Below are 15176 nucleotides of genomic sequence, written 5' to 3' on the forward strand. Positions count from 1 at the left end.
CATTCTCATTTCCAACCGCTGCTTTGCGCCTCACAGTACTCACTACATATTCTACCTTTAAATAATAAATATGGATAATCTTATTCTTATCTTAATTTAATTTAATTTATCTTTATTTTAGAATATAGTAAGTGAATGATCAGAATTTTCACATAATTGACTTGTATGTTTGTGAAAGGGAAATCGTCATTTAGCTCCTTGATTCCAGCTTTATTAAATGTATGCGTATGAATAATGTGTTTTATAATTTCCAACAACAATAAACACAAAGCCAACACTGGATGTCTCTGCAGGGCACTGATAGTGCAGAATAACCCAGGCTGAAGCTTAACCCCTATCTGCCGTATTAGCAGGACTTCTGGGATTTTATATATTAATCTTGTAACTGTGTTTATTATTCAAGAATATGGTCTGCCTGATTTTATACACCCTGGGCCGGGACTCAAAATGGGCTTGTTGTTCCCCGCATAAAAAGAATCACAATTAGTTTTAATGAGACTGCGTGACATGAAATTAAAATATATGGATCACAAACTAAGGGCTTCAGAAACTGTGAGGCACACTATAGAGCATAAGAATGTATGGTTTAGAGTGATTTAATTGTCTGGGGATTATAATTAGTAATTGTTTGTGAATGTCAGGACTGCACAAAGCTTGTCAGCATTAAATCCTAAAACAAGCTCAGGAATGTTAAAGTGTTTATCACACAAGTTCATCACAATGGTAACTTATTGTAACTTTAGTTGTGGATTTCTGTTAAACCAAACTTAATTTGTTACTATTTAAAGGTCCAATGTGTGGGAATTTCTCCCATCTAGCGTTGAGATCATATATCGCAATCAACACTCTCGCACCAAGCAGTTCAAAGTACGTATTACAGCTACGGTAGCCTTCACGCTTCAAAGCTTGCTTTTTTCAATATATTTTTTTCATTTTCTGGGCAAAGAAGAAGACTCCTGTTCCTGAAATTTGGATTTTGAATACGTGTGGTCCTCCGTGTTCTTCAAACTTGCCGGGGCCGGGAAGCTACGATACCCATTAGCAGCATTAGCAGCACCTGTGAGTTTATCATGTGACGGCAGAGCAGTATGTCCTGTATGTCCCTTACCGGCTAACGTATTTCAAGATGGCGCATGAATATGGAGCGTCTACCCCAGTTCATGCGAATGCAAATGTAAAATTTCAAGCCAAAAGGAATACTTGGAATTGATGGTGGTGGTAAATATTCAAGAAAAAGGACAAGTTTGTGAACGGGCAACACCGATTTTGATAATGAACAACTAAACACTTTACACACTGGACCTTTAAGGCTTTGATTTATTTGGCCAGGTGAGAAACACTATAGGAACTTAGGTGTGCCACGGTGAGATGTCTAAAATAGAAATACTCAGTATAGGAAGGAAGGATGTTTAAATGTGAAAGAAATACAGCCCAAGTTACAACTTTTAATCCAAACAGGCTCATTTAGACACACTGATGCAGCACGGGTAAAACGTTTCCATAACAAAAGTTGAGCATGTGGCCCCATGATGCGTTTACCGGAGCACAACATTGCTGTTTTCCATAAAAGATGTGACTACATGGTTTATGAGGGGGCCTCAGTTATATCTTGACTTGCTGGATCACTGACTGTACTGTGAGGTAAGTGGAGTACGGCAGTGATGGATTGGTGCTGTTGGTCCCATTGGATTGATTGGGTTTGACTGCAGCACTGAACTTGATTTATAATGTCTCAGCTCAGGGCACTAAGACCAAACGGGTTTTACAGCCCAGGGATCGTAGAGTGAAGATATTACCTAACTCTTTCTTGCTTGCTTTCTCTTTCTTACTTTTTTTTTCTTTTTTCTTTTTTCTTTCTTGCTTTCTTTCTTTCCCCATCTCTCTTGTCCCCATCCCACTTTTCTTTTCTCTTGCTTTGTCTCCCTCTTCTCTCCCTGCAGCCGGAGGAATTGACTGATGTGTTAGAGATCAGTAACATCGTTTTCACCAGCATGTTCGTCCTGGAGATGGGCTTCATGCTGCTGGCTTTTGGCTTGTTAGGATACATCAGGAACCCATACAACATATTCGACAGCATCATTGTGATCATCAGGTAATCATTTATATTAATCAGAATAATATATAATATATGCCATCATCAAAATTCAATGCGAAAACAAAATGCAAAGGCACTAAAACCAATCAGTGTAGATTTCACAAACTAGACAACTCAGATTTAGAGCCACCCCCCATTCTCCAGCTTGTCAGTCATTGGGTTTCGAGTGTCAGGTTTACTGCTGCAGCATCCATCTTTACAATAGCTAAGATTGACACACTCATGATGGATCACACAGGAGCAGCTTTGTTTACTGCTACAGCGGATTCTTGATCCTGTCGGGAGTCAAGGTTTTACAACATTTAGTTTGATAGAGCTCATATTGGATCAGGGGACCTTTTGATATATGTTGTTAGCAGGGTTGGAAGGGTTACTTTAATGTATTCTGAGACCATTACTAATTACCTGTTAAAAAATTTAGTCAGTAGCCTAATCCAAGTATCACAATATTAAAGTAACTTGTTTACTTTCCGTTACTTTTGGATTACCGCAATACCAAATATGCAAATATAGACAAGAGAAAAGAAAGATCAATAAGATGACTCTTATTTAAACTAAATCCACACCTGTGTATTCTGTAAGACAGCACAACAATGTTACCTTAGAAAAGTAAATGGGGAAACCATGATTCTTAGCATCAAAAATGTGTCCTCTTATCAGTGTATTTTTAAAGAAAAAAATACTTTGCATTAGGCCTGCGCGATTCGGGGAAAAATATGAATCACGATTTTTTCAAATTCAGACAGTGGCCTTTAGACCTACAATGACTCAAGACCGGGGTGGTGTTGTGTGAGACTTGTGACGTGTTGTGATGTGTGCGCATGTGCATGGCAGTGAAGCTACTCTGTTGAGTTGCCTTTTAGCGAAGGCCTTTTATTGTGAAAGGTAAGAACGGAAGGGCTGAAGCTGTAATATGCTGCTGATGAAATTGTGGGAGTCAATAAAGAGTTTGTTGTGGTTCAGACTGTGGAGCCTCTGTATTATTATTTTATCACCTTCATAAGTATAGGCACAACTCATAACCCTCGACTACAGTAGTATGTTGTTCTTCATTTTTAAATTTATTTTTAAAAATTCTGCTAAAAATACCCAGTTTTACTAAATGTATTGGTAATGTGATTACGTCTTTCTGTTACTTCAACGGAATACAGTAACCTTGTTTTTATTATATTTACGTTCCATGTAGTCCGTTGGGTTGGGTTGCTTCTGGTAATGAAAGGGAATTACCTTTTATAATTAGCATATTGTAACATTTCCTAGATTTATGCTTACATACATGGTTAATTTAGACAGCAGTGACCAAATAGGATCTCCAACGTTAAAGTTTTCCAATTGTGTTTTAATACAAATTTGGTTTGTGGTTCTCAGTGTGTGGGAGATAATTGGTCAAGCAGACGGTGGGTTGTCAGTCCTGCGAACATTTCGTCTGCTGCGGGTTCTGAAGTTGGTTCGCTTCCTTCCTGCCCTGAGGAGACAACTGGTAGTGCTAATGAAGACCATGGACAACGTTGCCACGTTCTGCATGCTGCTGATGCTTTTCATCTTCACTTTTAGGTATGCACACATGCAACGCATGCGCACAAACCCATCTTCCGGATCTGTTATACACACAAAATGATCACCGCATTTTCTTATCTTCTACAGTATTCTGGGTATGCATCTGTTTGGCTGTAAATTCAGTCTTGAGACGGAGAACGGAGACACCATCCCCGACCGAAAAAACTTTGACTCTCTACTCTGGGCTATTGTCACTGTATTCCAGGTTAGTTTTCAATTTACACTTTGCTTCTGTTCTTTAGTATTTGCTGGCTCTAATCCACAGATTTTTTCTAAGTCATATTTGATTTGCCAAAACTGCACTGAAACTAAGTGTAATATTTACTCAGCTATTTGCATGTATTATTATTAAAAATTGCTTGATTCACTTCTGGTCTGCAGTTCAACAGCTTTGTGTATTCATAATTATTACTATTACACATAAAATGGGGCGTTACAGCTGAATTAGGCTGCCATTCATGTAGGCATCGTCTGTAAAATGTCTCTGCAACTAGACAGATATGTAACTGGCTTCCCTTCAAAAAGAGAGCTCCAACGTGCTCCTTACTGGCTCAGAGTGAACCCACTGATGTAAGTGGAAATGTATGACAGCAGATAAAAATGTCAGCTGTAGCACCACATCCTTCGTACAGTGTAGTTGTAAGAGACAAACTGGGCAGTGTGTTTGTGTGTGTATATTTTTATCCCAACACAGGTCATGTGTACTCCTTGGCCATCCCAAATCAAAATGTCAAACTAAGCCTAGAGTGTTTTTGTGTGTGTGTGTGTGTGTGTGTGTGTGTGTGTGTGTGTGTGTGTGTGTGCGTGTGTGCCTGCCAAATTCAATTGCCAAGCTCTGCTCATTAGTCAAATGCTGTGAAATGAAAAAAAATTCTGCTTATGCACACCCTCTTTCACTATCATTTCTATTTCTTGCTCTCCCTGTGTGAAGATATTGTTCAATTGCTCCAGATAGATGTTGTCCTCTTTTCTATACTGTATGCGTCAGCGGAAAGGTGGAACACAAAATGCAGTGGACTGTCTTACTTTGGTCTGTGTGTGTGTGTGTGTGTGTGTGTGTGCGAGAGAGAGTACAATGCTGAAAAAGCATTTTATCCAACTGGCTGTCATATGAAGGCGTTCCCTATATACTTACTATAGTACACACACACACACACACACACACACACACACACACACACGCACAGGCACACGTGCATATGTACATGCACACATTTGCACAGTGAATTGCCTTCCTGCCACAGCGTTTAAGGAGTGGGCAGAGACGGAGCGAGCTTTCATGCTGCATCATGAACAGCGCCCTAGTTTTAAATGCTTTCATCACTCACATTGATTTAAACACGGGCGCGAGCAAACACGCCCACGTACACTCTATGGCAATCCCATGTGCATGACGTTGAAGCATTGTGGCATGATGGTAATAAAAGTAGCTCAGTACTGAATTTTATAAAGTATATAAAACCCACGAGGGCTGTATAGGCTAATATTTCTCTATATGTGTCCCTTTCTATCTCTTTCTTTTCCATGTCTTTTGTTTGTGGTTACTATTTTTCTCATATCTGTATTTGAAAATCTCTAAATCTGACTTCATTCATTCTATAGATTCTTACCCAGGAGGACTGGAATGTGGTGTTATATAACGGCATGGCCTCCACCTCTCCATGGGCGGCTCTCTACTTTGTTGCTCTCATGACATTCGGCAACTATGTGCTCTTCAATTTACTTGTGGCCATCTTGGTTGAGGGCTTCCAGGCTGAGGTGAGAATATTACAATATTTAATTCTGTGTCATTTAACTCTTGTGTTGTCCTTGTCAAATTTGACCCGTTTTTAAAGTTTTTTATATCAGTAATATGGGTTTCTTACAACCAAATTGCCCCCAAAATAACTTGGATGCATGGATGCATGTTGTATGGGTTTCATACAACGATCTCCGCAGGTAAAATTAATCATTACTTCCATTGAATTTTGGTTGTTTTTAGTGGTTGTTCAATTTTATAGCATTTGAAAAAAACAATTTAAATGGTTTAAACCAGTCTGTGAAATAAAGAGTATAAAATTATTATTAAAATGATTTAAAATGATTCACTCAACATTATCTGGTCTTAACTATTAGTCAAAATAATTAATAATATCTGCTTTTATCAAACAAAAATTTGGTAAAAAGTCATTTAAATTAGGTCAATTGACCATGATTAAAAAAACCTCCGAAAAGCACCAAGGAAAACACGTTCATGGTTGACGGGAAGACAACACAAGGGTTAATTTAATGAAATACTTATTTTCCAATGTGCAAATTTTAAGTTCTGAATGCAAAGAATATACAGAAGACTTCTTACAATTATGGCGCTAATGTCAGGGGAACAGAGTAAAGATGAATGTCTGATTCTTAACAAGCATCTCTCATCCACAACTGTGTGAATGCTGTATGAGGGCCTTCTCTTGCTCTTAATTAACTCCCGATGGAGCTAACTGAGGGCCGCAGGTCCGGACTCTCAATTACCACACTGTGGGTTAACCCTAACCCTAACACACTCGCTGATCATTTCAGATAATTTATTCTAACCTCATCCAACACATCATGTTGCGCCCCAGGGGCACAGTAAACATTCTGCTATGTGCTCATTGCATGGATGTGTGTGTGTGTGTGTGTGTGTGTGTGTGTGTGTGTGTTGTAGGGTGATGCTAATCGGTCGGAGTCAGATGATGAGAAGAAATCTGACAACTTTGAGGAGGACGAGAAGGTAGAACAGCTCAGAGACACTGGTAGGTTTAAATGACGGAGAATGACGGAAAAGGCTGACTGACTGATTACTAACTGTATGAATAAATTATGGTGATTATAATGACTTTATTTCTCCACAGAGCTAAAAATGTACTCTCTGATGATGACAGCCAACGGTCATGTTGACCCTCGCGGCTCGATGGCTCCTCCTATAATCATGCGTACAGCAGCCACACCCATGCCCACTCCTAAAAGCTCTCTGGGACCTGAGTCGGTCCTTGGAGAGGAGCTCATGTTCAGAGAGGAGGTGCCTCAGTATGTCGAGGTTGGACTGGGGTTTTCCGAGGCAGGAAGTGGTCATGCAGAGTCTCGCCGTGGGAGCTCCACCTCCATGGACCCTTTAGCCTATGACCAGCATTCTCTGGTGAGTTATATCAAACACTCAGCATTCAGTCATTTATAAATGGAGGTGCCATAAACAATGCATATGTTAGGGGAATGTTATAATATTTACAGTATGATAAGTGCAACATCCCAAAATTAACTTTTATTCCCTAGAGGAGAGGATCAAGGCACATTACATATTAGATACCACGCTCCTGCATAGTCTGACTGAAAAAAGGTTCAAAGAAATGGCAACAAGAACGATGCAAATACAAAGCCTGGATATAACCCACTTACTTGGCAGAAGCCAAGGCAAGGAGCAGACAGACATATGAGACAAAGTTATTTCAATCAGACCCAATGGTCCTGCATGGATGACCATAAAGGGCCTTAAGTACCAATGACTCAAGTCCCATGAGGTAACACTGGAGTTAAACACAAGCTCTAAATGTTTCAATCTACGAGTAACCCAGGATTCAATCACATCCACTACCATGGGGGACGTCTTAATTACCTAAATTCGCCACAGAGGACTGAGAAGGAGCACATGTCACATAGTCCTCTTTTTATACGAGGAATGTATTCCATTTATATTATATTATTCATTGATATTATATTATCTGACATTATTTTAAATCTTGACATCGCTGCACAGAGAAGGCGGACTGTGTAGGTACCACATATGCCGCCAATGGCTCCAAAGGTTGCAGGTTCACCAAACTGCATTTTTCATACCTCCGGTCTGTATAACTGCCCATAGCAGGGCACTGTAACACAGGTAGACAGTTATTTATTCCGCAAGGATATCATGGACCCTTAAATTAAATCTGGAAATATAGGGAGCCAATAATCACTCGTTGTCAGCTCATGGGGATAGACAAGTCCTAATAAACATATTCAATAACGCTTAGCACATGGGCATAAAATTTGATCAAACTAAACGGTAAGAGACAAAATTAAGAGAAATGCTGCAATCCATCACAGAAATTCTTGCCTATACCTTGTCTACTTTTAATTTCTCACTGGATGGTGTGGAACCCCTGTGGAAAAAAAACTCAAGAGAGAAACTCTTTGTCTTGGATTCTAAGAGACTGACAACACATTTGACTGCAGAAGAGACTGAGAATCCTCACACAAATTCAAATTGAAGCTGCACTTGAAATATCTTTACATAACTTTCTTTACTACATTTCAGTTTGTTATTGCTAAGTTTGGCGTGTATCTCCTTTTTTGTTGTGGCCTGCAAGCCGGTCATTTCCCCCTAATGGCCAGGTAGCACTTTTGAAACTACTGTAACTCTTGCTCAGACAGACACACTTTCATAGCCACACACTATGCTTACCCCTATTTCCTGTCTCTCCAGAGCCTCTCAAGTCCCGGCCGGCGCTCCCCTCTTCCTCCTCGCTCATGGGGAAGCCGTCGCTCCAGCTGGAACAGCCTGGGAAGAGCGCCGAGCCTCAAAAGGCGAGACACCAGCGGAGAGAGGGAGAGCCTGTTGTCTGGGGAGGGAGGAGAGGAGGAAGATGGTGGGCAGGACAAGGGGGAGGCCGGGGGAAACAACAGACTACGGCCAGAATCCTTGGAGCTGCTGCCGGCGTCCACTCTTTGCCCTTCTATAATAGCGGAGTACAGTGACTGTAACGGGAGGACCGTGACCTATGACCCCAATGTGAACTCCGAACCCAAGGATGACTCCTCGCCTGAAGATGACATGGACGATGACGTAAGTTATCATGAATCATGGCTTTCAAAATAACATTTAGATCTACAGCGAGGTCTTTGAGCAGATTTTAAAGGTCAGCAGCACGATACTGTCCTGGTGGATTGTTTTACAATTACATACACAGGCCTGAGCAATAATTTTGAAATTGTTATAGGCCTTGTGACCAGTTTGCTCAGCAGTCGCATCTCTGTGGTTTTGCTCTCTTATGTAAATTCTTAATCTCTTAATCTGCCCTCTCCGATTCTGTTTACATATTTTATTTCTGTCTTTCCCCACTCAGTTCTTCATTGTCTTCTTTGCCCTTTGTCTCTCTCTTACTTTGATATACTATAATGTGTGTTTTTGTGTTAACACTGCAAGCCCTGGAGGAATGCTAATTGTCATGCTGTAATAGATTTGCTTGGCCAGTAATTGTTTTCTCAGTGGGTATAAAATCACTGTGTTTGTGTGTGTGTGTGTGTGTGTGTGTGTGTGTGTGTGTGTGTGTGTGTGTGTGTGTGTGTGTGTGTGTGAGAAGGGTGTACTCCCCAATGGTTTTGGATGACCTCTGTTGCGACATTGTTGATGGTTTTGTTGGCTCCAAATTGAGTTTATAAAGCCATGAAATCCACCAAAACAAAAGGCCTCTCCCTGGGCACACTGAAAATGGGATGCCAAAAACAGATCCTCCACCAGTGTATGCATGTGTGTTTGCATGTGTGTCAGTGTGTGCACGTGACGTGCCAGCTGAGACGTGTGTATGCATGTGGAGCTCTCCATGTGTCTATGTCAAGGATTATGGATTTCAGCTCCAAGGATATCTATATTATTGATATATATGGGCGTTAAGTACAATTGCCTGAAAACAAAAAAAAAAAAAAGTTACAGTATTGTACATTTTCAGAATCAGAATTACAGTACTGTGTTTGGCCATGACTGGTCAGCATGAATATGATGATAATGATTGTAGCTTTGGTATTGATGGTGTAATAGAAGTAATAATTCCACAATTGATAATGTCATGTAATGATGAATTGCAAAGAAAGTGTTAATTGTTGCTATTGGTGATAATGTTGACGTCTGACCTCTTACCTCTGCAGAGTTCTTTCTGGCATTGGATCAAAAAAGAGCTCAATAACATGAAGCCGCGCTGGTGCATAGAGCATGAAGACTGGACGCTGTATTTGTTCTCTCCAGAGAGCATGTGAGTCTCTCTCACACACTCACACACACACACACACACACACACACACACACACACACACACACAAAAACCATCAATCTGTATGCTTCTAGTTTATCTTTTACTGCTTTATCACTGCTAATTGTTTGGTCAATAGCTTTAACCGACCATAGACGTTGTGTAGATGAATCTGTGCATGTGTCTGTGTGTTTAGATTACGTGGGTGGTGCCAAAGTGTGATCTCTCACAAATTGTTCGACCATGTAGTTCTGGTTTTCATCTTCCTCAACTGCATCACCATTGCTCTGGAAAGACCTGAGATACAGCTTCATAGCAAGGTAGGACACGCACGCACGCACACACACACACACACACACACACACACACACACACACATTTCCTGTAGTGTCTAAGTGCTTTTCAGTCATGCAACTTTTTACACTGTCTGTGAGAGTTATGTACAGGTAAATATGATACAGCAAACATATGTTCTGTCTATTTTGCAGAGATATGTATAGAAACTCTTCACTGATTTCCGCTGGTTACTGTACAACGTGCTGAAATGTGCAACATGATCCAATAGAAACTTCCTGTGCATTAACCTGACTGGAGGCTTTTGGTGCTGATTAACTACAGGAGACAAACAGTAGACATACGCAACATCAAGGCTAAAAACTACCCACAATACATTACTCTCTTAAAGAAACAGGCTAAATAAAAAACAGCTGTTGTGAAAACAAAATGTTGAGACCTCAACTTTGTCTTTATTCTCATTATGTCTTCATATTAATGTCGCTCTCTTCTTTAGGAGCGAGTGTTTCTCAGTGTGTCCAACTACGTTTTCACTGTGATTTTCCTGGCAGAGATGGCCATTAAGGTAAGCTTTCTTTCCGTTATTTGTGGTATGTGCTAAATAAATGTTTTAACATTTTGACAATTCTGCATCAATGACTTTCTAATTGAAATCTCAAGAGATAATAATTCCATAATGGTTCCTCCAGGTTGTAGCTCTCGGTTTCTGCTTTGGGAAGCAGACTTACCTCCAGTCCAGCTGGAACGTTCTGGATGGTTTTTTGGTGTTTGTGTCTCTGGTCGACATTCTGGTCTCTCTGGCCTACACTAGCGGAAACAGGATCCTGGGCATCCTCAGAGTCCTACGTCTCCTACGAACACTACGCCCGCTGAGGTACCCAGTGTATTTGTGTGTGTGTGCTTGTGTGTGCGTATGAAGGTGTTGGTTTGTGTGGAAATGTCTGTATGTAAGCCCCACGCATACAGGAAACATCCCACCCTATTTCATATTTCTATCACTTGGATTTATATCTGTAGGTTCTGGACTATATGTGCTGGTACTAACGGACATCTTTATGTCTCTCTTCTTGTGTTCCAGGGTGATCAGCCGAGCCCCGGGATTGAAGCTGGTTGTGGAAACGCTCATCACCTCTCTCAGACCCATCGGGAACATTGTCCTTATCTGCTGCGCCTTCTTCATTGTCTTTGGCATCTTGGGCGTGCAGGTAGTATGCATTCACACACAGTAACACGCACAAACTGTTGGTTGCCTTAAACAAGTCACAATTTCCCAAAGCTAGGGAGAGGTCCAATGCTCAGGCTGCACTTATGATACTGCTTTGTCATTTGCTTTTTCTAAGCTCGAGGACAAAACCTTTTACCCCTTGTTTCGTAAATGTCAGTCTTGTTGAGCAGCTGCAAATGTGATTGTGGTTTGAGGGGGGGATTGGAAGTGTCTTTGAATATCCAATGGGCCATTTTTTCCCTTAAGAGTGTGAGTTTTTGAAACAATGATAATTAGGTTAAGTGTGAAAAGGGACAACATGACCCCCTCAGGCCAGCTTTTAGCCAAGCACTCAGGGAAATCTTCTGATAAGAATATACTCTACAAAACGTCCTTTTATTGCTGGCATTAATAGTTGGATGTTTAAAAAGCAGTAAACTCCAGTGCAATTGAGATAATGTGTAAATGGCAGCCAAATAGCCCTGCAGACCTCTGTCTCTCTATTTCACTCGCTAGCTGTTCAAAGGGAAGTTCTACCACTGTGAAGGTCCGGACACGAAAAACATCACCAACAAGTCAGACTGTCTGCAGGCCAACTACCGCTGGATACGAAGGAAGTACAACTTTGACAACCTGGTTCAGGTATGGATGAATGGACTAAGGGTGAGAAAGGGAGAGGGAGGGAAAGGGAGGGAGGTTGGGAAGAAGAAAATGATTAGTGTTCAGGCCAATGTAATCTACAAAAACCAATTAATTAGCTAAAAACTACTAATAAAATACAGCATTTATTATTGCAAACTGCAGTGCAACAGGACACATAGCGACTGTGGTAAATACATTAGTGGCTTAGGTTTTCCTTTTCTCAGAGTACGCTGATACATTCTAAATTAAATTTGACAGAGTTGGGTTGTCTTACATTCTAGCACTTGCAGATCATCATCAAGACTGAATATGCATCTTCTGCTGACAGCCACTAATTATCATTGGGAGGAAAAAATCACATGTTGACATTGCACAAGATACAGTGTTCATACTGTAACAAGTGTGTGATGATATTAGAACCAGAAAAAAAAATCCCTGTGTTTTAACTTATTTCTCTTTGTTTCCTTTCCAGGCTCTGATGTCTTTGTTTGTGCTGTCCTGTAAGGATGGCTGGGTCAACATCATGTATGACGGGCTGGATGCAGTGGGAGTGGACCAACAGGTAAAGTGGGAGGAACGTACTGAAAAGAAAACTGGTATCAAACGTGTTGATGCCTCGATTTCAGCTACATAACACCAGATCCATTTCTAATCCTGTGCGTATAGAAACCCATTTCACTCCTCATCGAGGAACCACACTGACACTCCTCTCTCCTCGGACATTATACAACACATTATATGTCACTTTACAAAATAATATAGGGAACCATTTTAAAATATCTGTGATTCATGCTGCTTATTTTATTGTAAGCCTACTTTCGGTGAAGTGCACACTGTGCAGTTGCATATAAAATATCAAATTGAATATCACCATCTGATTCAACATCATCAGTAGTAATAAAACTGCACTGTAACCGCTTGATATAATTGAACTGTAATGCATGTTAGAGAACAGTGGCACTATAATATCCATTGGAAGCTTTGACAGCAAGATGTGCAAATACCTGCCCTGAAGACAGCCTAAATACACTTTGAGTATGAGGTTAAAAAATCGTGGGATTAATTTGAAACATTAAGCAAATTTAAACGGCGGTGGTGTTGTTATAACAATTTCTAAGCAAAAGCCAGGCTCAGGTAAGTTTATAGCAGGCACTTCAAAGCATCATTTGATGAGGCTCTCCTCAGATCTTAGACTGCCTGTGGTGTAATGTGCAGAAATAGTGGAGTCATATTAATACTCATACTTGCAACAACATAAGAAATCGAGTGACTAGAAACCAAAGGACCAAAGCCTTTATTTGTGATGATTATCATTAGGATACATCTTGAAACTCCTACACTGACAGTGAAATTATCCTAGAATACTGGAAAGTTTACCCAAGGATTTTCAAATAATTTACATTGTTCTACTTGCTGTATGTATGTATATGCTCTGGCTTTGTGGCATTTGGCATTTCTGTTGCTTGCCCGCTCAAAAGCACAAGAAGCAAAACTAGTCCTGTGCTTTTCTGTGTCTCTACTAAGTGATACACACAAACTATTGAAAAAAAAAGCTCAATCCTCTTTGCTCTGCTCTCCGCTTCTCTTCTCAGCCTATAAGGAACCACAACCCCTGGATGCTGCTCTACTTCATCTCTTTCCTGCTCATCGTCAGCTTCTTCGTCCTCAACATGTTTGTCGGTGTCGTGGTGGAGAACTTCCACAAGTGCCGGCAGGACCAGGAAGAGGAGGAGGCCCGCTTACGGGAAGAGAAGAGGCTCAAAATGATAGAGAAAAAGCGCAGGAGTAAGGAGAATGGAGGGGCTGGTCGGTAGTCTATTTTTCTGAGCACTGCCTGCTTTCAGAGCCTGAAAAAAAAGAGAACGAGAATGACAGAGAGAGAAAACAGGGGAATTTATTCAGACTTGAATATAAAAAAAAGAGGGAGAGTTTGAAAGACTGGCTAGCACACGCAAACAGTGATTGGTCACTGACAGAAGGTGTAGGCTATGCCAGTCTGATGCATGTTAACTGCATGACTGCAGCCCTCCCCTAACACTGCATGCAAAACTTTGGATACCGGGCCAACCTAACCGACATCTCAACTGTACATTTATATTAATCTATCTAAACATTTGTATGCTCACTCTTCAAACAATCAAACTGCCACAATTGTAGTGTCAAAAAATTACAATAGCAATACTTCAGGATTTACTAGTCTCTTATTTAATTTCTAAAATGCTTAAATGAAATCCTCTAGCACCAAAACCTGCTTTAATACCATTCTTAATGCATAATGAGACTGATTAATACCTGTAATAAGTAGACATTTTTTATAGACTGTTGAAGAAAACTTTTGCAGCGCCTTTTGCATGTGAAGCTGATCGAGGTTCCTCCATGTGTCTCAGGAAATTTTGCTAGCAAAATTTTGATCAGTGATACGTCAACGCCCCTTCCTCCGGGTGCATGTACATCCCCGACCCTGCGGCGTCTCTCTCGACACGGGTAGAGGAAGCAGGACATTTCCGGTCAACTTGCTTTGACTGGCAGACTCAGAAACATAGCAGACGTTTTGGCTGCTATACTTGCAAACACCTTGGGCAATAGAGCTGTTGGAAGATGTTAAGTTTGTTAGATACAGAGGATTGTTAGTTACAGCTTGTAGAAAATGCAAGCAAATGCTGGCAGAAACATCAGAAACACACCACCTATTGCAAAAATGTTCAAATGCTCACACTGCAAAGCTGTATGTTGTGAGGACTTGTTCTTTTATTGTGGTAATAGAGTATGTTGAGCTAAAGAAAAGAGAAAAAGAAATTGGGTAGAAGCACATGGTTTTTATTGGCTGAAACATCAAAGAACACAAATTATACACAACACATCAATCACTGAATTCCACTAGGAGGCAGTATATGGTGTGAGCAGAGCGCCGCTCTTTTCATCTTGTATTGTCTCACTGGTCTAAAACTGCTAAAGGTCCAGACAAATGTAATCTAATCAGCTGTCCCAGAGGAAAAACTCCTAACTCCAGTGTTTGGCCATGTGATCAGTGTACTCACAAATCAAAAGAAGAAAAAAAAAGATTTAAAAAAAGAAGTTTTGGACTATTGAGATTTTCCTGAGTGCTTAAAAATGACTGTAGTGATGTCATTAAGGAGAAGAGTGGCTCCATTGTATGTTCAATATCACAGTCATTTTCAACAAGCTTTCAAAAAGAGTTAAATACTCAAACAGTGAAACAATATGGAGAGACTGATTTTAACACAATAAACAGATTGGTCTTTATTCAAAGAGTACTTACTGATTGTGTTGTTGAACGTACCCTGCGCAGCCCCTCTCGACCATAGACATTACCCTGTACATCAAAGGCATGTAAGCATGCAGTAGGGACAGG

The 15176-nt window shown here is 40.6% G+C and overlaps 1 protein-coding gene across 7 annotated transcripts in view; it reads left to right on the forward strand.

Moving 5' to 3' along the window:
- The window catches only part of cacna1ha (calcium channel, voltage-dependent, T type, alpha 1H subunit a), a 123642-nt gene that overhangs the window by 88572 nt on the left and 19894 nt on the right, over positions 1–15176 (forward strand). For 6 of the 7 annotated variants that reach the window (XR_004108714.2, XM_035996598.1, XM_031320841.2 and 3 more), the window contains exons 13-27: positions 1941–2092; positions 3464–3649; positions 3740–3857; positions 5255–5410; positions 6330–6417; positions 6517–6800; positions 8124–8483; positions 9563–9666; positions 9860–9983; positions 10454–10522; positions 10647–10831; positions 11036–11162; positions 11678–11803; positions 12276–12365; positions 13396–13609. Coding sequence is in view for 6 of the 7 variants with exons in the window: in XM_035996598.1 (XP_035852491.1) it covers positions 1941–2092; positions 3464–3649; positions 3740–3857; positions 5255–5410; positions 6330–6417; positions 6517–6800; positions 8124–8483; positions 9563–9666; positions 9860–9983; positions 10454–10522; positions 10647–10831; positions 11036–11162; positions 11678–11803; positions 12276–12365; positions 13396–13609 (2383 nt within the window). In the remaining variant the exon portion in view is untranslated. The remainder of the gene's footprint in view (positions 1–1940; positions 2093–3463; positions 3650–3739; positions 3858–5254; positions 5411–6329; positions 6418–6516; positions 6801–8123; positions 8484–9562; positions 9667–9859; positions 9984–10453; positions 10523–10646; positions 10832–11035; positions 11163–11677; positions 11804–12275; positions 12366–13395; positions 13610–15176) is intronic. The other variant, XM_031320836.2, reaches the window with a different exon arrangement.

This window comes from Sander lucioperca, chromosome 21 (genome assembly GCF_008315115.2).
Source record: "Sander lucioperca isolate FBNREF2018 chromosome 21, SLUC_FBN_1.2, whole genome shotgun sequence".
NCBI classification, from domain to species: domain Eukaryota; kingdom Metazoa; phylum Chordata; class Actinopteri; order Perciformes; family Percidae; genus Sander; species Sander lucioperca.